Source organism: Hyperoodon ampullatus (assembly GCF_949752795.1).
Source record: "Hyperoodon ampullatus genome assembly, chromosome: 13".
NCBI lineage: Eukaryota > Metazoa > Chordata > Mammalia > Artiodactyla > Ziphiidae > Hyperoodon > Hyperoodon ampullatus.
The window spans coordinates 23,125,959-23,146,830 of NC_136926.1; the positions used below are offsets into that span (position 1 = coordinate 23,125,959).

At 44.5% G+C, this 20,872-nt stretch overlaps 1 protein-coding gene across 2 annotated transcripts in view; it reads left to right on the forward strand.

The window, feature by feature from the left end:
* Positions 1–20,872, forward strand: part of KREMEN1 (kringle containing transmembrane protein 1) — a gene marked incomplete at both ends in the record, with an annotated part of 61,437 nt that overhangs the window by 15,463 nt on the left and 25,102 nt on the right. For both annotated transcript variants that reach the window (XM_079718224.1, XM_079718225.1), the window contains 2 exons: positions 2,852–3,014; positions 7,900–7,991. In XM_079718224.1, coding sequence (XP_079574350.1) covers positions 2,852–3,014; positions 7,900–7,991 — 255 coding nt within the window. The remainder of the gene's footprint in view (positions 1–2,851; positions 3,015–7,899; positions 7,992–20,872) is intronic.

The following is a 20,872-nucleotide window of genomic DNA, read 5'->3' on the forward strand; positions in this document are numbered from 1 at the left end:
TTCCAATGCTTTCCAGTGGTCGGCCAGCATTTCTGGCTCCCAAGCCACTCCTCGACCACTTTTGATAGGAGAAAAAGATGTATTAACACATAGCAATTAAAATTCTAGCAATTGGCAAAGATTGGCTTGATGTTCTTAGAATCATCACCCGGGCAGCTTTCTAGAAATATAGGTTCCCAGGTCCCACTCTAACCTTGGGATTGGGTAGGGCTCTGGTGTGGTACACGCACACACGGCGAGTCTCTCTCTCCCTCTTTCTTTCTCTCTAGCAGATCATATACATTCCTAGTGATAATAAATGCTATGAAGCAAGCAAATGAAGGGCAGAAAAACAGAAGTGGAGATGGTGGGGAAGGGTTTTCTGAGGAGGTAATATTTAGTCTGTGATGGGAAGTATTAGGGAAAGAACGTTTCGGGCAGGAAATAGCGTGGTGTGTTTACAGAATTAAAAGCAGGCGAGTGTGGCTGGAGCACAGCACGTGATGAGGGGAAGAGCTCGGGCCCGGTGGAGGGAGGGCCTGGGGCCACATCGAGGGGGCTTCACAGACAAGGATGACGGCTTTGGGTTTTGTTCCCAGTGCTCACGTTTTCCTGGGAACTTTGAGCCCTGTGCAGAGAATGCGTTGCGGGAGCACGAAAGTCAAAGCTGTGAGACCTGAGCAGGACCGTATTGTCCTCTGATGGTGAACAGGAAGAAGGTGGCAGCACCCAAGATGGAGAGGAGAGGGGGGTTTCAGGGAACATATTCGAAGAAAGTCAATAGGACTTGCTGATGAGCAGAAAGGGGGTGAGGAAGAGCATGGGGAAAGCAAGGATGATGCCAAAGGGTTCTATCGGAGGCAGTATAGGGTGTGATCGAGTGCCCCAGGTGCCTCATCTGTGAAATGGGAGTATTAAGGGACCTCCCCACTGGGTTGGTGGTGAGTTGATGTAAAGCACTTAGCACAGAGCTTGGCACACGGTAGAACACTCTGTAAGCATCAGCAGTGATGCAGACTGTGGTGATTCGTCCAAGGTTGCACAACTGATCAGCAGCAGGTCCAGGACAAGAAGCCAGGGCTTAGACTCTTGGTTCAGTGTATTTTCTGCTACACCGAGCTGCCTCCTTCAATTACCTTTGAACTTTTTTATTTATGCAGACTCTTGGTGGAGGGCTTGGTTGTCTTGGAACATGATGAATTGCACTTCTTGTAACATGTAAATGTCACACGAGGCACGATAAAGTGCTAGGGTGTCCTTTGCAGCCTGGGAGTCCAAGTTATTTTGGCTGTCCATAAAACCGGGCTGTTCCAGACAAAACGCAGGGCCCAGATAGGGAGAGGAAGGGGGTACAGGAAGAGAGATGGTTAGCAGGTAGATTTCAAATAGTAAAAGGAATATCTTTCAGAATATAGATGTGCTTGTGTGGTGCACATGCTTAGGCCAGAGGAGGCACATGCACTGCAGCAGGAGCCGGCAGTGAGAGTCCTTCATACCGGAAGTCGTGGGTCAGCACATGCCAGGAGAGGGAAAGAAATAAAGCTCAGAATGTTAGTGTAACTCCCCCAGATTGTCAGGTTCCTAGTGATACATCTTTAAAACGTGTTTGAAGTGCTTCTATCTGTCAGTTTCAACTAAGCTAATTTTAAAAAATTGCTCTTTGTACTGTGCCTTTCTCATGAACCTCTGTGAATTTAATGCATGCAACATGTGGGGGGAAATCCTCTCAGCTAAAATTCCCATCCCCCCAAAGTCTGAGAGGCATATTTGATTTGATTTGATTTGGCTGCATTGGGTCTTCATTGCTATGCGTGGGCTTTCTCTAGTTGTGGCGAGCAGGGGCTGCTCTTCGTTGCGGTGCGCGGGCTTCTCATTGCGATGGCTTCTCTTGTTGCGGAGCACGGGCTTTAGGCATGCGGGCTTCAGTAGTTGCAGCATGTGGACTCAGTAGTTGCAGCGCGCGGGCTCTAGAGCGCAGGCTCAGTAGTTGTGGCGCACGGCCTTAGTTGCTCCGTGGCATGTGGGATCTTCCCGGACCAGGGCTTGAACCCGTGCCCCCTGCATTGGCAGGCAGATTCTTAACCACTGCACCACCAGGGAAGTCCCTGAGAGGCAGATTTTAGAAGCACATTGCTGCACCTGCAAGGATTTTGTCATTTTATTAAACGGACCTCAGACCATGTTGAATGTGTCCTGTAGGAACGAATTTCAGAAAGAGGTGAGAGAAAATGCCAACTCAGCCCCTGCTCCCTCCTGTTGACTGTCTGTTTTGTGGCACCTCTATCTCAAACAGCGTGGGGAGGACTGTTCTTCATTACCAGGGAATGTGAGTCATTCCCAGACTCGTGTGATTGGGATTCCAAAACGTTTGCTGTATCTGATGGTCTTATTAAATCCAAGTGTCAGTGCAGCCTTTCAGACTGTAGGGGAGAGCTCAGTTACAGCTGGTGACCTGGTTCTAGTTACCACACAGAGATGCTGGCGAGAGCAGTGACCCCCTCCGAGCACCCAGAGTTCCTCACGGATGGCTGTTACCAACTCTTCCCAGAGTTGGGGGTTTCCCGGTTCACTCCATAGGCTTCATTACAGTTCAGCTCCCTGTTTATATCCTAGTTGGGATCTGTATACTTCAGGGGAAAATGTCCTAGTGTCTGTAGACAAGAGAGTGCCAAGATGAGCCTAGCATGTGGAGGGTACCTCGTTTCAGATTTCCTCAGCCCTACCAATGTTAAATCCACTGTGTCCAGGATCTAGTAAGACACTATCCATTTCTAGCTTGGTCCAAACAAAACAAATAAAACATCAAGCAGAGAGGGAGGAAGCTATAGATGTTGCCAGAAAATTAGTTTGCTCTGTCTTTTCTTTCTCCTAGAATGTTTCACAGCCAACGGTGCAGATTATAGGGGAACGCAGAACTGGACAGCACTGCAAGGCGGGAAGCCATGTCTGTTCTGGAACGAGACTTTCCAGCATCCATACAACACTCTGAAATACCCCAACGGGGAGGGGGGCCTGGGCGAGCATAACTACTGCAGGTAAGATGGGGTTGCACAGTACTTAAAAAAATCTCTGGTCTCCTCTTCCCATTTCTTCTGGCCTTGCTCACAACAGGGAAAGCTTCTTTGTCTTCTTTTGCCCAACTCACAAGGCCTTTCTTGTTACTGTTTTAAAAATCTTTCTCCCAAAACTGCACGTGCACACACACAATCTACCCGCTCTTTTCAACTTGGGTTGCTTTGATACTGGTTTTCAGAGCTCTGCTTTCCTGTCTGATAGCTTCCATGTCTCTTTGGGAGGGTTTTCTTAGTTGTCCCAGAAGACAGTACACAAACAGCGCAGCTTCTTAAGCTGCTGTGAATGTCATGGGCAAGCAGAGCACCATCTGTGACCCAAACCTCTCTCTGCTTCTGAGCAAAGGAAGCTGCCCTGCGTTGTACCACCTCCTGCCAGCCCAGGACCACCTTGCTCTGGGAGCAGCCGTAGCCATCAGATTTGTGCTGTTTCCTTCTTTTCAACAGACTAAGGTGTTCCTTTGCTCTTTCACCTCCTGTCTGGCCCTCGCAGGGGCCGAGACCCATGGTGCTTCAAGCATGTACTTGTGATTGGGGAGATGATCCATGGCTTTGATCAGATTCTCAAAGTTGTCAGTGATCCAAAACAAGTTGAGAATCACTGGTCAGTAGGGACCAGAGCACCCTTGGTTATAGCTGTGTTTTAGCTATTTATACCCAGGATCCTGGTAACATGACTCATGGGTCAGCCATGTGTTGAATTTAATTATTAATAGGACAGGTGCAAAGGCAGCCTCTTGAGCCATTGGGACAGGGAAAAATGATCACCGAGCTACTCTTTGAGCTACACACTGTGCCCCCAGTGCTACCAGAATGTTGGAATCTCAACCATGGCACTGTTGACCCAGCTGAGACAACATATTTATATCTGCATTGCATGGGCCACAGTGTTTACCTACTGCCCTCTCCAGGTACCTTTGCTAACACCCTAGGACCCTTCTGCTTATCTTGAAGTCTCAAGGCCTGTAGTCCATGTTATCTTTATCCCTGTGCCTTCAGCTCTTTGCTTCACCTTGGTTCTAATGTGTACCAACTGGCCATTCCCCCATCATTGCTGTTGCACTATTTTTTAGTCTGTTATTTGATTGCTATATTTTATATGTTACATTGTATTATTTGTTTGTTATAAAAGTATTAAAAGTTTTTCCAAAAAAATTCTCAAACACAACAGATATATATATTGTTTAAATAAAAGTCCCCATTTTACCTCTTTCCTCCCAAATCCTCTCCAACAAGGCCTACTTCCCAGAGGTAACAATTTGTATATATGCTATTTCACATTTCGCTATCATTTGTATTTTATTGTTAACATTACACATGCTTATTAAAGAATTCTTTGATGTTTTATTTTCAAAGTTATACATGTTCATTAATTTTTTTCTTGCATAATTAAAAAAATTAACCCCACTCCACTTCTGGCTTATTTCCTTCCCCTAGTTTTCCTATTCATGGGAATAGTTGGCTTGGGTTGGGAAGAGTATTTAGGAAGAGAAACCAGTGTTTGTTTTTTATTTTTACATAGTTACTTATCTTATTGTTCTAAAGTGTCTCTTTAGAAGTGTCTAAAGTGTCTCTGGTATTAGGCTGTTGGTTTATTCTATTATATTATTCTGTTGCCTTCTATCAAGCAAGGCTTCTCAGACGTGCTCCTGACTTTAAGGTAAATTTTAAATTTCCAATGAGGTTTAATTTATCTGACAAGAAAATCTTTTCTTATAGATTAGTACCCAGTTCTACCACTAGGCTCTCAGAAATGCACCAGTAAATATCCATTAAGAAAACACTGAGAGCCAGGGGACCACCTTCCTCCTGAGCCTTGGCTGGCTGCGGTCCTCTCCTTTGATTTGATGGAATGTACCAGACCTGAACTAACAATTTATCCTTCAAAAAAAGGGATACTGAAATTGTCGATTATTATCACATCAGAGAGCTGGGGCCTTTCGTTTTAGCACTGCAGCAGAGTCAAAGATGAATTAGCTTGTTCTTTTTTTAACCTATTCCGATGCTTTTCAAAATGGTTTTGACGTTGATAACAAACAGTTGTTTTCGAAAGCCTTTACCAAATACTACATCAAAGCTGAACACTGAATAGAGGGAGGAAAATGACAGTGAAACTGTTTAAAGAAGGGCTTTGTACAAATTCTCCGACTTTGATTTCTCAGCTGACATCCGACACCATGTTTGTCTTATGCGATGTTTCCAGACCCATCCCAGTTGAGATGTCCGCGAGATGGAGAGTGATGGGAACGCACTTCTCTGGCTCCACGTATCTGGACTGGGGGGAGGCAGAGAGGCCGGGACAGCAGGGTTGGCACTGGTACCTGCCTTTGGGCACAAAAAATAAAAGGACCCTTTGTGCTTCAGGGCAGCTTATCTTCTGGGCCACACAATAGGCTGATCCCTCCCAGGCTTGATAGGGGCTGCTCCAGAGCTCCGGCTGCAGGGTCTTTATGCCCATTTCCGGCCTAACCGGAGTGTCAGGTTTCCAGTGTTCTGAGTCCAAATAAAAGGAGCTTGAAAAGCAGCGGAGAGAGGCGAGGCTTTTCTGTGTGTCCAGTAACCCCTGCCATCTTTTGCTCTGTTTCAGCAGCGCTGCCCATTATTGTCGTGGCATCTCTGAGTTGAAAAGACCTTAAAGGCATTTATTCCAAGCCACTCATTTAGAAATGTGGAATAAGTCTTTTGCAATTATTATTGCCATATCAGAAGTTGGTACCAGGATTATAGGACTGTATGTTCTGAGTGAAACTCTTCGGCATAGTTTTTTTCAGAATTCTCTGAGAAGTTAGTGTTTTGACGTGGAAATAGGACCCATTTCTATCAAACATGAGTTGACTGGCCTGATCCTGGTGAAAGCTTGTCAGTGCAGTCTACATGATGTGAATTTTACTTTATTGCTTAAAAATTAGACAGTGTTCATTGTAGAAGAAATGAGAAAATAAAGAGAATTGGAAAAGAAAAAAATTAAAACTACCAGTAGTCCCATCATCCAGTGATAAATACTTTCAAGAGTCTGGTGCGTATCCTTCCCTAAATATATCTTTTCAAAAATGGGATTGTTGTCATCCATCATGTTTTAGAGCTGCCTTTTAAAAAAATACCTAACAAGACATTGTGAATATCTTTCCATATTAATAAATGTGTCTCTACACCACATTTTTACCAGCTGCCTAGCATTCCCTTATATGGACATATTTGTTTAACCAATCCTTAATTGTTGTTTCTAACTTTTTTGCATTATGAAAATGCTGTGGTGAACATCTTTGTAAGTAAAGATTTCCTTAGAATATAGCACTAAAGGAGAAATTGCCAAGTAAAGGGGGTTTGCGTATCTTCAGGGCCTTTGACTCTAATCACCAAGTTTCCATCCTGACCGTTTGCTCCATTCACATTATTATTATTATTTTTTAAATTTATTTATTTATTTTGGCTGCGTTGGGTCTTCGTTGCTGGGCGCAGGCTTTCTCTAGTTGTGGTGGAGCAGGGGCTGCTCTTCATTGTGGTGCACGGGCTTCTCATTGCAGTGGCTTCTCTTGTTGCAGAGCACGGGTTCTAGGTGCGCGGGCTTCAGTAGTTGTGGCATGTGACTCAGTAGTTGTGGCTCACGGGGTCTAGAGCACAAGGTCAGTAGTTGTGGCGCACAGGCTTACTTGCTGCATGGCACGTGGAATCTTCCCAGACCAGGGCTCAAACCTGTGTCCCCTGCATTGGCAGGTGAATTTTTTTTTAATTTAATTTAATTTAATTTAATTTATTTATTTTATACAGCAGGTTCTTATTAGTTATCTATTTTATACATATTAGTGTATATATATCAACCCCAATCTCCCAATTCATCCCACCACCACCACGGCCCCCCCAACTTGCCCCCCTTGGTGTCCATACGTTTGTTCTCTAAATCTGTGTCTCAATTTCTGCCTTGCAAACCAGTTCATCTGTACCATTTTTCTAGATTCCACATATATGCATTAATATACGATATTTGTTTTTCTCTTTCTGAATTAATTTCACTCTGTATGACAGTCTCTAGGTCCATCCACTTCTCTACAAATGACCCAGTTTCATTCCTTTTAATGGCTGAGTAATATTCCATTGTATATATGTACCACACCTTCTTTATCTATTCATCTGTCAGTGGGCATTTAGGTTGTTTCCATGACCTGGCTATTGTAAATAGTGCTGCAGTGAACCTTGGGGTGCCTGTGTCTTTCTGAATTATTGTTTTCTCTGGGTATATGCCCAGTAGTGGGATTGCTGGGTCATATGGTAATTCTATTTTTAGTTTTTTTAAGGAACCTCCATACTGTTCTCCATAGTGGTTGTATCAATTTACATTCCCACCAACATTGCAGGAGGGTTCCGTTTTCTCCACGGCAGGTGGATTCTTAACCACTGTGCCACCAGGGAAGTCCCTGCTCCATTCGCATTTTTATCTGTAGTTTTGCGAGCACCTGTGTTCTCCCAGCCATGGGACCACCGTGTTCATGGTTAAGGTGCCAGTGCTGTTTGGCATCATCTGTTCAGTGGTTAGTTGTCCCGGTTACACTGCAGTGAATTTGTGTAAACATATTTCACCTTTGCTCACTCCCTACCCCCACCCTCAAACTCTGAAGTTTCTGTTGGAGTGGATAGCTTTGTTCTTGTAGTATTACCACTTTTTTCTTCTTCATAAGAGATGACATTAAAATATATATGAATTATTAGAAACAACACAGAAGCTGAAGTGTTTTTTTGTTGTTGTTGTTTTGTTTTGTTTTTGGTGAGGGGCGTTTGGTAAAACTGAAAAGCAATGAGTCAGTTGACTTAAAACAATGAGAGTGTTACCAGGTGTGTCCTTTTCCCTCCACAGAAACCCAGACGGCGATGTGAGCCCCTGGTGCTACGTGGCGGAGCACGAGGACGGTGTCTACTGGAAGTACTGTGAGATTCCCGCCTGCCAGAGTAAGGCTCTAATGCACCCATGGCAGGTTTCGGGACCCTGAGCACTAGGCGTGCAGGGTGGAGGCCACTACCGGGGGCAGGTAGTGCAGGCAGGTGGATTTCCTGAAGCAGGTGAAAGGAGGAGCCACCTGGGCTGAGGATTTTCACTTCTCTTATGGAGGCTTTTCAGAAACGGGACTCTCAGGTTCTCTCAGGACCCCATTCCCTTGATGGATAAGCCCAACCACAATTTCTGCTTCTGCTTGATTTCCTCATGCTGATTCTTTCATGGATAGAGATGGCACCAGCTCAGTAGCAGTCCAGAAAAAAAAAAGTACCTTGCACTTTGGGGAATTAATTTTTTAGAATGAGGGAATTCCCTGGCGGTCCAGTGGTTAGGGCTCAGCACTCTCACTGCTGGGGCCCAGGTTCAGTCCCTAGTCGGGGAACTAAGATCTCTCAGGCCACATGGTGCCGCCAAAAACAAAATTTTTTTTTTTAAGAATGAATGAATAGCCCTTTATAGACAGTAAAACTAAGTTATGATACTGCTTACTGTTTAGATTTGATGTGATATGTCTCCTGAAAAATGGTGTTCAGTAAATTAGATACCCTCCAAAGCCAATGTGATAGTCCCTTTCCTCACATTAGCATAAATATGTTCTATTGTTATTTTATGGTAACTCACAACTTGTCACTCTCTACTACTGGAAAACCCACTTTCTTCTGTCTTTTAGCACAAGACCTGTTTTCTAACTGGTTCATTCATTCATTCCCGCATTCAGTGTTTATTATCTGTAAGGTACAAAGGCAGAAAGATACCCTGACCCTCAGGGAATATGTGATGTGGCAGGGGATCTTAGAAAGATACTTTAAAACAAGGTGGAAACTGTTGTGGGAAGATTTAGAGTACAGGAACCAAAATCAAACATGGTACTGTAAGGCGTTTACTAATGCAGTGTTCATAATATCTTCTTAAATATGCCAAAGGAACAAGGTTTTTCAGTTCCTAGAGCTGAAGAAAAGGACAGCTCATTCATAATAATTCTACCTGTTTTTTTTTTTCTTTTTCCTTATGATTTAAACCTACCCCTTGCCCTGCCTCCTCTCCCACTCCTCAGGGCAGGAGGGTATGTGTGGAGAGGGTATGGAGGTCCATGTGGGACCCGCGACCCTCTCCCTCCTGCCCACCACAGCAGTCTGAATTCTGCCTCAAGGGGACCAGTGCTCACCTTTCACGAACTAAACTTCCACATGTCACCACTGTCTGGCAGTCAGACCCTCACTTTGCTGTCCTTCCAACCTGATATACCTTGATTCAGTCCCCCAAATTGAGAAAACAGTAAAGACCAGAAGACTAGGCTTTTGCCCAGGCTGCTTAGTCAAATTTTTAAAGTGAAAAACATCTCATTTGGCTCTAGTTATGTAAAAAAGGAAGGGGCAAGGGGAGAGGAAAGCAGATTTTCCTCGGTCCATTTGTTCTACACAAAGATAGTCTTTTAGTACCAGCCTATGTCATTCTCTCAGGAATGGCGAAGAGGGGATTTCAATCCGGTCGCTTTTATTTGGAAAGATAATCCTCACCTCACATTTATAAAATATAATTTGGGCCAATGGGAGTGGACTCGTGTGGTCACTGAGACTAAGTTCCAGAGGAGAGAATTATAGCAAAACAGTGTGAACCACCTAATCCCCCTCTAATTTGTAATATTTGTCAAATGTGCCTCACTGTCCCAAAAAAGAAAAATTAAATATCATTTTTCTTAAGGCCCTTTGGTAACCCTCTCAAAGCTTCTAAAGCCAGCCTTGAAATGGTCAGGGTAGGGAGACATACAGAAGTTGGGAATGAGAACTGGGGAGCCCCTGGTTTGGGGGTGTGGGAGGAATGAGCAGTGTCTGGCTTTGGTTCTTTGGAAAGCCCTTCTGTTCGCCCTGTGGGCACCAGCGCTTCCCATGAAGCTGAGCCTCAGACCTTGAGTCTGGAAGGACATTGTGCTTCTAATGTGTCAGATTAACAAAGTTGAGAAAAACTCCTGTGCTGTTTGCAGCAAGAGACCTTGGTAATTGCCTGGTGGACTCAACTGAGACCCAGCCTCCCTATTTTAGGCCAGTTTTGCCCTATTTCTGGATGTGGAGTCATCATTTTCATGAATAATGCTAACCCTGTGTGTGAAGCCTGCTATTCATGATTAGCACTGAACTTGTCATACAGGAAAAGGCCTGTGACATGATCAGATTCCTGGAAAGTTCATATCTGAATATAACAGACCCAGCAGGAGCCAGGGGGAGTGAATGTTTAGGGACAAAGCTGAGTGTGGTTGAATGGTGGGCCATTGTGTGGAGACCGGAATCTCTGTTACGTAGAGAGCTAAAAGGAGCAGGGAGGCAGAGACAAGCGTGATTCAGAAGGGGGCAAAGAGAGATTTGAACTGTGCTCTTGACCCACGGAACACGGATCAGAACTTACTCTTAAAAGGAGAACAACTCCGAGGTAATTGGATTTGCTGTTTAAACTGCTTCTGCCGTATGTTTCTCAGAAACCTCGTTCTTATTGCAGAGAGAAGAAATACAGATTTTTAAAAGGAAATTCCAACAGCATCAAGTTTACCACTCCTCTGTGTCCCGCCTTCTAAATCTCTCAGTCCTATTGGTTTGGCTACTGAGGGAGAAATCATTTGGCTTAATGTCCACCCCTTCTGCATCTGTCTGTTGTTAAATAATCATCCTTACCAGTCCAATTCCTCTTTATTTTATTGCTTTTGAGGGACATGCTGTGTAATACTCAGCATGGCTTTTGTTTTGTTCTCTTTTACCTATAGATTCTTCTAAAAGTTTTGTACAGTTTTTTTTTGTTTTTTTTTTGTTTTTTTTTTTATGCAGTATGTGGGCCTCTCACTGTTGTGGCCTCTCCCGTTGCGGAGCACAGGCTCCGGACGCACAGGCTCAGCCGCCATGGCTCACGGGCCTAGCCGCTCCGCGGCACGTGGGATCTTCCCGGACCGGGGCACGAACCTGTGTCCCCTGCATCGGCAGGCGGACTCTCAACCACTGCGCCACCAGGGAAGCCCTGTACAGTTTTTTAAAGTAAGTAATCTAGTTGAGGGGGAGCAGAACATGCAAATGGCACTTAAAGACAAATATAATTTTTTTCACATACCTGATTAGGGCCTGAGGCCACAGGCATGAGATATTTATCATGTTGGCTCCGAGAGCTATTTTTCGTTTGCTGTTAAATATTCACCTGATTTCTACAAACTCAACTATAAAAATTCATCTTTGAAATAGGGAACTTTGAATACAGGCTGAGTATTAGATTATATTAAGAAATCACTCTTAATTTTATTAGGTACAATAATGGCATGGTCATTTACATATATAGAGTCCTTTTTTTTTTTTTTTTTTTTTTTTTTTTTTTGGCGGTACACGGGCCTCTCACTGTTGTGGCCTCTCCCATTGCGGAGCACAGGCTCCGGACGCGCAGGCTCAGCGGCCATGGCTCACGGGCCCAGCCGCTCCGCGGCATGTGGGATCTTCCCGGACCGGGGCATGAACCTGTGTCCCCTGCATCGGCAGGCGGACTCTCAACCACTGTGCCACCAGGGAAGCCCAAGAATGGTTTTTTAAAAGTGGCTATTTGTTGATGCTGGGTAAGGGCCTCATATTCTTTCCTACTTTTGTGTATACTTGAAAGTTTCAATTATAAAAATAATTTTTGTAATATTAAAAAATTTTATAACATTTAAAAAATTTTAAAGTGAATGTGTAAATACATTCAAAGTATCTGGATTCAAATGTGTAACATGACTAAGCTAAATTGTAGTACTTTTTAAATATAGCTCACAGGTATTTGAGTTATTTATTAAGGTTAGTTATTAAAGTTTTAGTTATTAAACTTATTAAAACTATTAGTTATTTAAAGTTATTAAAACTATTAGTTATTAGAGTTAGTTATTTAAAATTAGTTATTAGAGTTTAAAATCACAAGGACTTTAGAAGTCATTAGCTGTGACAAATGACATTATTTAAGCTCTAACCATATACTAGACCTTGTACAAAGTAGAGGACACAGGGTAGCATGGTCTGCAACCTGTGGGGAGCCCCTAGTTTAGGACTGAAGGCCAACATATAAACAGATCAGCAAATGTGAGATACTCTGTAATAAGTGAGATGAGCAAAAGGATGGGAGCATTGAAGGGGGGCATCTGCCCTGGCACGGTGGGTGGCAGGGCTGCTCTTTGTCAGAGGGCTTCTGGAAGAAGTGGGGTCTTAGTTCAGGGCTTCTCCCACTGTAAGGTACATACCATCACCAAGGATCTTATTAAAGTGCAGATTCTGATTCAGTAGTTCTGGGATAGACCTGGAACTCTGCATTTCTAACACACCCCTGGGATGCTGGCACTGCAGGACCACACTTTAAGCAGCCAGGTTCTAGATGTTAGGGTTGGGCAAAGGGAACAGTTTACATGCGTATACACACACACACACACACACACACACACACACACACACACACACACGAATTCCCAAGCAAAATCAGTGTTGCTGAGGTATCAGTTTTAAGAAGGAAGGACAGGAGATGAGGTCTGAGAAGAATTAGATGGTGCCAGATAATGTTCTGGGTACAGACTTGACCCAAGAAGATAGTGATGAGGCTGAGGGGAGTGTGGAGGGTCAGAAGGAAACATTTCTCTATAACTTCTTCAGCCTCTGTATTAGGGTTATGGGGTGAGGTTTCTCCCTCCTAATCCGTGAGAAGTTCTCTAGTGATTGTATCATATTCTCCCAGACCAGCCCTAAGAGGATGCCAGCAATAGCACCTCTGCCATATGGGAACTTCGGTCAGTCTCAGCCAGTGACCTCACTGGCTCAATTTCCTTTTATTTAAATGATACCCTGACTTTGTTAAAACAGATTTGTTGTTCCTTACAAAAGTGCAACCCCCAAAACAGGACTTAAAACCTTCCGATTGTGATCCCTAATCAAGTTCAGACTTTGAGTAAAAAGCCAAGGGCACTTTGGCAGTGGTGGTCAAAGCAGTCTCTCAATTATAGAAAATGTTTTGGTTTTGTCAGCACTTTCTGCACTTTAATGTCAGCACTGATTTTTAAACATTTTAGCTTTGGGCTTCCCTGGTGGCGCAGTGGTTGAGAGTCCGCCTGCATATGCAGGGGACACGGGTTCGTGCCCCGGTCCGGGAGGATCCCACATGCCGCGGAGCGGCTAGGCCCGTGAGCCATGGCCGCTGAGCCTGTGCGTCCGGAGCCTGCGCTCCGCAAGGGGAGAGGCCACAACAGTGAGAGGCCCGCGTAACGCAAAAAAAAAAAAACAAAAAAACAAAAAAAAACATTTTAGCTTTTATTTCAGTTATAATTGAGTACCTAGTACGTGTACAGCACTTATATTCACGTTATCTTATTAACCTTTTCAACAATTCTATGAAGCAGGTGGTATGTCCTCTCCCGCCTGCTCCCCTTGGTCAGATGAGAAAATGAAGCTGGAGTGGTTAAGTGATTTGATGAGGATTACCCTCTGAGCCAAATAGGATTTGAATCTAGGACTCCTAATGGCAAGACCAGTGCCCTTTCTGTCCAGTACTGGAGAACAGCCCCATTTCCTTTATTTCCTTAAAAGCGGGAGCCTTGAGATGGATCCAGGCTACTGTTGAGGTCATTCTTGAGAATTTTTCTTTGTGGATTGTTTGGGAATTAGAGTTTGAAATTCTGATAGTATGCTGAATTATTAGGATTGCCTTTTTGACATTGTAGAAACCAAAGGATTAACTCAGTGGCGACAGAGGGTCTGCAGTTCAAGCTGTTAGCTCCAAGTCATTTTCTTTTCTTCTTTGAGTTTGGGAAATCCCAAGCCCTGGGAGTAAGCAGGCTGCGATGGTATCCAGGAAGCATTTGTTGCAGGCAGAGCCAGCTCTGGAGACTGTTGGGCCCATCTCCGCGGGTGTTCCCGGCCCAGCTGTTCTCAGCTGGGAAGGGGCTCCCCAGAAGTGGACCTTTTGTTTGAAACCCTGCATCAGCAGCCTTGTCCAGGCCTCAGGGTCTCTCCCAGCACCGTGTTTCCATCGCACTGGCTGAACCTCACCTTGAAAAAGACACATCTCAGCACGTCACTAACACTTTACAGCTAAAATGAAACCTTAAACTTGAGCTGGTAGCCAAAGAAAAGATGAACATTACTATTATGAATTATGCCGACTCATTTTTTACCTCTTCTCTCTTTCCACTACAATTATTTAATGTTTTTGTCTAATTGAACCCTTTTGGACTACCCAAATTAGCATGGGAAATTAGAATCCTGTTTTTGATTGTTTATTCTTGCGTGAGGTGAGCAGTTTTGTTTTCCCAACTGGACTAAGCGTTCAAATATCGGCACAGGGGTAACTCTGGAATCTCTGTGAAGGAGAGGCTTAAGGTGGAGGGGTACTCGAGGGTTTCTCTGAAAGCTGTGTTTGCTCAGCCGGCCCCCTCATTTTACTTGGACTGTATGTTTATTTACAGAGGGGTACTGATGGAACTTATTGGGGCTTTCCCTCCTCGAGCCATATATTTTAACAATCTTCCACAACATCTAGCACTGTGGAGGCTGTAACAGGTGCTCACCAAATATTCTTGCTGATGTGATGTCATATCTCTCCCAACAAGAGAGACAACACAATCTAGTGGAAAGAATGTGGCCTCCAGAGTCATACCGGCTTAGGTTGTAATCATTACTCGCTTAATAGCTCACGGCCAAATGACTCTCCTCTGGGCCTTGGTTTCCACATCTCTACCTTTCAGGGTTATTTTGAAGATTAGATGAGTAAAATACACATGTCTCTGAGTCCAGGACCTAGCAGAGGGAAGGCATGAAAGTAACAGCGTGGATTGTGGTGGCCTGTGCTTTCTCCAAGGCATAAACCACCATTGGCATGCTCCTGTCATATAATTCCTAAACAGGTTATTCCTAACCTGCATTTTATTGCTGTCTGTTCCTGTTTTATATGATTGGCCCCAGGGCCCCGGAGCTGTGCCTCAGCTGCTTGGAGGCCGTTCCCCGGGGGCCTGATGTGACACTGCACTCAGGGAGCACAGGAGGCCCCGCATTCGTTCTGACAGTGCAGTTTTATGGTTTCAGATCTGGCATATACTCGATTACTCATTGTTTTTGGCAGTGGATATTATTTAATTTTTCACTAAAAAAATACAGACTTTCTGAACCAAATGGACATTTTCCTCAGTGACAGTTATGTATATCACATTTCCAAAATGTTCTAAAGCAAAGTTGTGTAAAGCTTACTAATAACTTAAAAAGGGAAAATCATTCAGATCAATAAGGACAATTTTACTGAAAATCTTTACACCAGCACTTGCCTGTAAGGAGTATACATAAACATAAGTAATAGTCCCTACCCTCAATCTTATGATGTAATTAGGAATCTGAGTTATAAACACAGGAGAAAATTGGAGACCAGCCCACCAATTATATAAATAAGATTGAATTATGAGGTAGAGAGCTGTGAGTTTTTGAAGATGAGAGGTCTCCGTGAGGGTTGGGGAGCTGGAGGCATCATTATGGAGTAAGGCTGGTGGGGCTGGACGGGTCAGGGCACAGCAGGTCAGGGAACAGCTGGACAGAGACTTGGAGGAAGGACACGGGATTGCCATGCACGCTGGTGGGAGCCAAGATGCCTGAGGAAAGGAGCGGACAGAGAGGAACCGGGTCAGAACCTTGAAAGCCAGGGCTGATTAGTTGGCAGCTGACACGCTGAAAGCCCTCCTTCAGGAAGATGAGCCCAGTGTCCCTTAGAGGATAGATCTGGGGAGGGACGTTTGGGGAGGAGAGAATGGGTGTAGATTTCTAAACGCAGGGGATGAGGGCCTGGGCAGTGGTGGCAGCAGTGAGATCGTGCAGGAAGGGTTAATCCAAGATGCGTTTAGGAAGAAGTCAGAACTTGACAAGTGGAATATATAAGGGATGAAACAGCAGGAAGAGTAAAAGATGCCTCTGTGGTTCTTTGCCTGGGATATTTGTGGTGTCCCAGAAAAAAAGTTCAAGTCAAACTGAGCTCTTCTTCCCAGAGACACAGCTGTATCATTCCTCTTGAACTTGGACTGAACTTTTGTCGAGTAAGGTGTTTCAGTTGTCTGTTACTGCATCAGAAACCACCCCAAACCCCAGTGGCTTAAAACAACAGCAACTTGTCATTTCTCCTGACTCTGTGGGTTGGCTGAGTTTCAGCTCGGCCGTGCTTCTGCTGCTCTTATCTGGGCTCAGTCGGGTGGCTGCATCCACCTGGGGGCTCTCCTGGGGCTGGGGCATCCAGGACAGCTTCAGGCCTCTACCTGGGCAACCTCTCTTTCCAACAGCATACTTAGACCTCTTATAGGGTGGCTGGCTTCCAAGAGAAGCTTCCAGTCCCCTTAAGAAGTGAACTCAGGGCTTCCCTGGTGGCGCAGTGGTTGAGAGTCCACCTGCCGATGCAGGGGACACGGGTTCGTGCCCCGGTCTGGGAAGATCCCACATGCCGCGGAGCGGCTGGGCCCGTGAGCCATGGCCGCTGAGCCTGCGCATCCGGAGCCTGTGCGCCACGACGGGAGAGGCCACAACAGTGAGAGGCCTGCGTACCGCAAAAAAAAAAGTGAACTCAGAAGTCCACCATATTCTGTTAATCAAAGCAAGTCACAAGGTCAGTCCAGATTCAAGAGGAGAAGAAATTGATTCCAAGTTTAAAGTGGGGAGTCACACACATGTATGACATAAGTCGGGAGGGGAGAAATGATTAGACCCTCCTTTGGAGACTGTCTACCGCATTATATCACCAGAAATTAAGTTTCAAAGAAGGAACTCCTGCCAGAGGAGAACTATCTCTGTGATACATCAGGGTTATATGGGGGTCAGGATCCTTAGGAACTCTTACTACCTTCCCCTAAAGGTAAAATTTCAAAGGGGAAGAAAAAACGGTGTTTACTTATTTATTTGGGTGAGTCGATAACGAGACTCAGAGACATAAGTAGGGCTGCTTTGAAGAATCAGAGTGACTGAAAACGAGAATTGATGTTTAGAAATAAAGTTATAGAGGTAGAGGGATTCCCTGGTGGTCCAGTGGTTAAGACTGCATGCTTCCACTGCAGGGCGCACAGGTTCAGTCCCTGGTGGGGGAACTAAGATCCCGCATGCTGCACAGCATGGCCAAAAAAAGAAGAAAAACTTTAAAAAAAAGTTATAGAGGTAGAAAGGGGCCATATTATGATAGGACTTGGACCAAACTGGTGGCCGTCAGGTTTGGAACGGAAGTTATAGATGGACAGGATGGGGTACAGTGTGCTCATAGTCATGGACTGAGTGTGTGGAATAATCCACGCTTAACCTATTGATGCTCTGAAGGAGGTATTTGAATTGACTGGTCCTCTGATAGGACACCAGTGGTATCATCTCATGTGTACTTAGCCCTTATTCCCACGGAAGGGAGAATTCAGCTACTGAGGCATCAATGTGGAGTCCCTGAGGCAGAAGATAGTCTCTGCCACACAAGGTTAAATGACATTTAAAATAAGCAGTCACCACCCCCCCCTTCTGTAGCAGGAAACAAATTGCTTGTTCTTGAGAACTTTCCCATCAAGAATTTAATAGAAGCAGGTATACTTATATCATTTTGATGTTTTTGTCAATGTTTCCAAACAATGTACTTTGAAATCAGATCACTTCTTATTCATTTTTATATAATTCTCCTGATGCTCTTCATCACACATTAGTGATCAGAAATAAGATGCAATTCCCCAATCCCTGCCTGCAAGACCTGAGTAGGATCTTACTGTAAGTTGAAGGGAGTTTTGCCTTAACTCATGGATTGTGCAAGAATGAACTGCTGTTGGGTTTGACTGATTGTAGATGGGTTATGGTGTGGTGTATCTGAAGGCTAGTGAATGCAGCTTACAATGCTTAATAAAAATCTTGTAGTATAAAAAAATAAAATAAGCAGTCACTGCATGGTTTCTGAAGAACCAGATTTTTATTTGTAAGAAAAAGTAAGAGGAGTTCTGTAGAGCCAGGGAAGAGTTTTCTAAAATGTAGAACTTTGCTTCTGGTTTCTTAAACAAATATCTCAGATTTGGTCAGAGCACTGGAATAGAAAACACAGTAATGGGTCAGGACTTCTTAAGCAAATTACCATCTGAAGATTTTTATTCAGATTGAGCTTTTACAGTAAAAGCCATGTTTTCTGTGTTTGTCAGGAATTGTTAGATTGCGAGGAATAGAACTCACTCAAGCTAACTTGAGCAAAAGAGATTTATTTATTGGAAGGACACTGGGAGTATATCGCAGAAGCCAATACCTGTGTCCCAAGAACCTGGGAAGGAAGTACCCACTCTCGCCCTTTCTCTTTGGGACCACATGGCCTCCCATCTCTGCCTCTCTCTCAGTATGGTGTCCATTCTTCTTCCTCTTTGTGGACCAATAGAATCAGCTTGCTCATCCACTCACGTGCTCCAGACGTGGCTGGTTGCCTTAATCCCTACTTGACTGAACCCTACAAGTCCAGTGCCTGTAATTCACTTACTGGAATCCTAGTTCCACCTTCCTGGGAGAGAGGATCTGGTGGCCCCAGTGGGAGTCAGCTGTGGCCAGAGGATGGGTGGGGTTCTTTGGCCTGTCCCCACCTAGCAGCAGTTACGGTAGCAGGTAGCAAGCAGGTCCTCTGAGACAGTGGTTCTCAGAAAAGGGCTGTTGGCTGTGGAGGCCCCCATCGAGGTGTGTTTAGCACGTTCACAGTGAGGCCACAGTTATATCCAAATGTAATGGCTATTTAGGAAGCCTGCCTGGTTGCTTCCCAACAGTTCCTTGTGGTAGTAAAAGAACAGTAGTTCCTGGATTAATCCGAAGAGAGAACCATCTTCCCTCAAGCACCTCTAAAACTTTTATCTCTGTCAGGAACTCTGAACATCTGAAGAGGTTGGTAATTAATTGTCACGTTTTAAAGCATCAAGTATGATAAACAAGGGGTCCATTTATATTTTAAGATGATTTTTAAAAATTGAATGTGTTGGAGCCTCTTTGGTAAGAAAAAAATGCATGACCAAGCAACAGGACTTTAAAGTGGTCTTGAAAGTAAAAAGGAATCTGAGGACAAATATCCTTTTTCAAATTGACTTTTCCTCCCTGCTTCTGGGAAGAGCTAAGGGTGGGACACAGTCTGGAAATCCACTCAGTTGACCAGTCATGCTTTTGAAGACGACAATGACGTGTCTTCTCTGGCGAGACTTCGAGCCACACTTTCCAGTGCGAGTCAGAGTCAGTGACAGCCCTCAGAGGCCGGCCTTGTGGGACACAGGGTGCTGAGGGACTGCGTGTTTGCAGATTCAGTCTTTATTCTCAGGAAGTCACTTTCATTTAGCTCCCAGACTGTCCCCACGAGGAAAGGCGGGGCAGGGACACCAAGAAAAACACCGTGGAGTGAGAATCTGCCACTCTAGAGCTGACCTCTACTCTCCAGTTAGTTCCATCTTGTGTGTCCCTATGCAAGGCCCTTAACCTTGCTGAACTGCAGCTTCTCAGTCACCTAGGAAGCACATTACCTGTCCCACCTTCTTGAAAGGGACCTGAGTTTCATGTGAAAGGCTCACATGGCAGTGCACTGTACCTAGCCAGATGTAAGAGGTTAATATTTTAATATCTAGAATCAAACCCAGTTTTCCAAGGTGGCTGCCTTTAACTTTATCTTTTAATTCAATGCTATTTTACTTTTCTTTTTTTAAATTAATTTATTTATTTTTGGCTGTGTTGGGTCTTCGTTGCTGCATGCGGGCTTTCTCTAGTTGCGGCGAGCAGGGGCTACTCTTCGTTGCGGTGCGTGGGCTTTTCATTGTCGTGGCTTCTCTTGTTGCGAAGCATGGGCTCTAGGCGCATCGGCTTCCGTAGTTGTGGTATGCAACCTCAGTAGTTGTGGCTTGCGGGCTCCAGGGTACAGGCTCAGTAGTTGTGGCACCTGGGCTTAGTTGCTCCACGGCATGTGGATCTTCCCAGATCAGGGCTTGAACTCGTGTCCCTTGCATTGGCAGGCAGGTTCTTAACCACTGCGCCACCAGGGAAGTCCTATTTTACTCTTCTGTTAACCGAGCAGGTTATTCTTGTTGGTGTGGTAAATGATGAAAGCCTTGTTGTATATAATGATAACAAACACTGTTTATTCAGCACATACTATATTGCCAGGCCTTGTGGTGTTTACTTTATTTACATTATCTAATTTTAATTCTCACAAGAACCCTTTGAGGCCCATATTGTTCCCTTGTTCCACTGTGGACGAACCTCAGCTTAGAAAGGCCATGGTGGAGGGGCCAGAGTTAAGCCTGGGGTCCTTCTGACTCGAAAGCCCACATTTGTGAATGCTGCAAAATGCTGGCTGCTTCTGGACAGGTGATGGTAGCACCAGTGCTCTTCAGAACGTTGCCAAGAACTGGGAAATGAGCAAGCAAAAAACAACCCCTGAGCTACAGTATGGACGGCCGAAAGTGGGTAGTGGTAAAGGCCTTCCCTCTTTCAGAAACTATTATTTTCCACACAGTTCTAATAAGCTCGATAGTTTTCTTCTAAGCCTAAGAACCAGAAAATTAAGAAGAGGATAAGCAAAGACCACAGGCACGAGCAGTAGCAAGTAGACGCTAAGACTTCTTCCAGTTCTAATGTTCTGAGGGTTCAGCTGCCCCAACAGTCACCACGGAGACAGATTCACTATTAAAGTCAGACACAGGAACACAGAAAAGCACACCAGTCTGGGACCATTTGGTGACGTACATCTGGTGACCTCAAGCCACCAAGAAAAACTTAAAGTACGTAAGTTAAACTAAGTTTTTAAAAAAATAGCTAATGCATTTTAGAAAAGTTTCATCCAAAATGATAAAGATAGAATTTTTAAT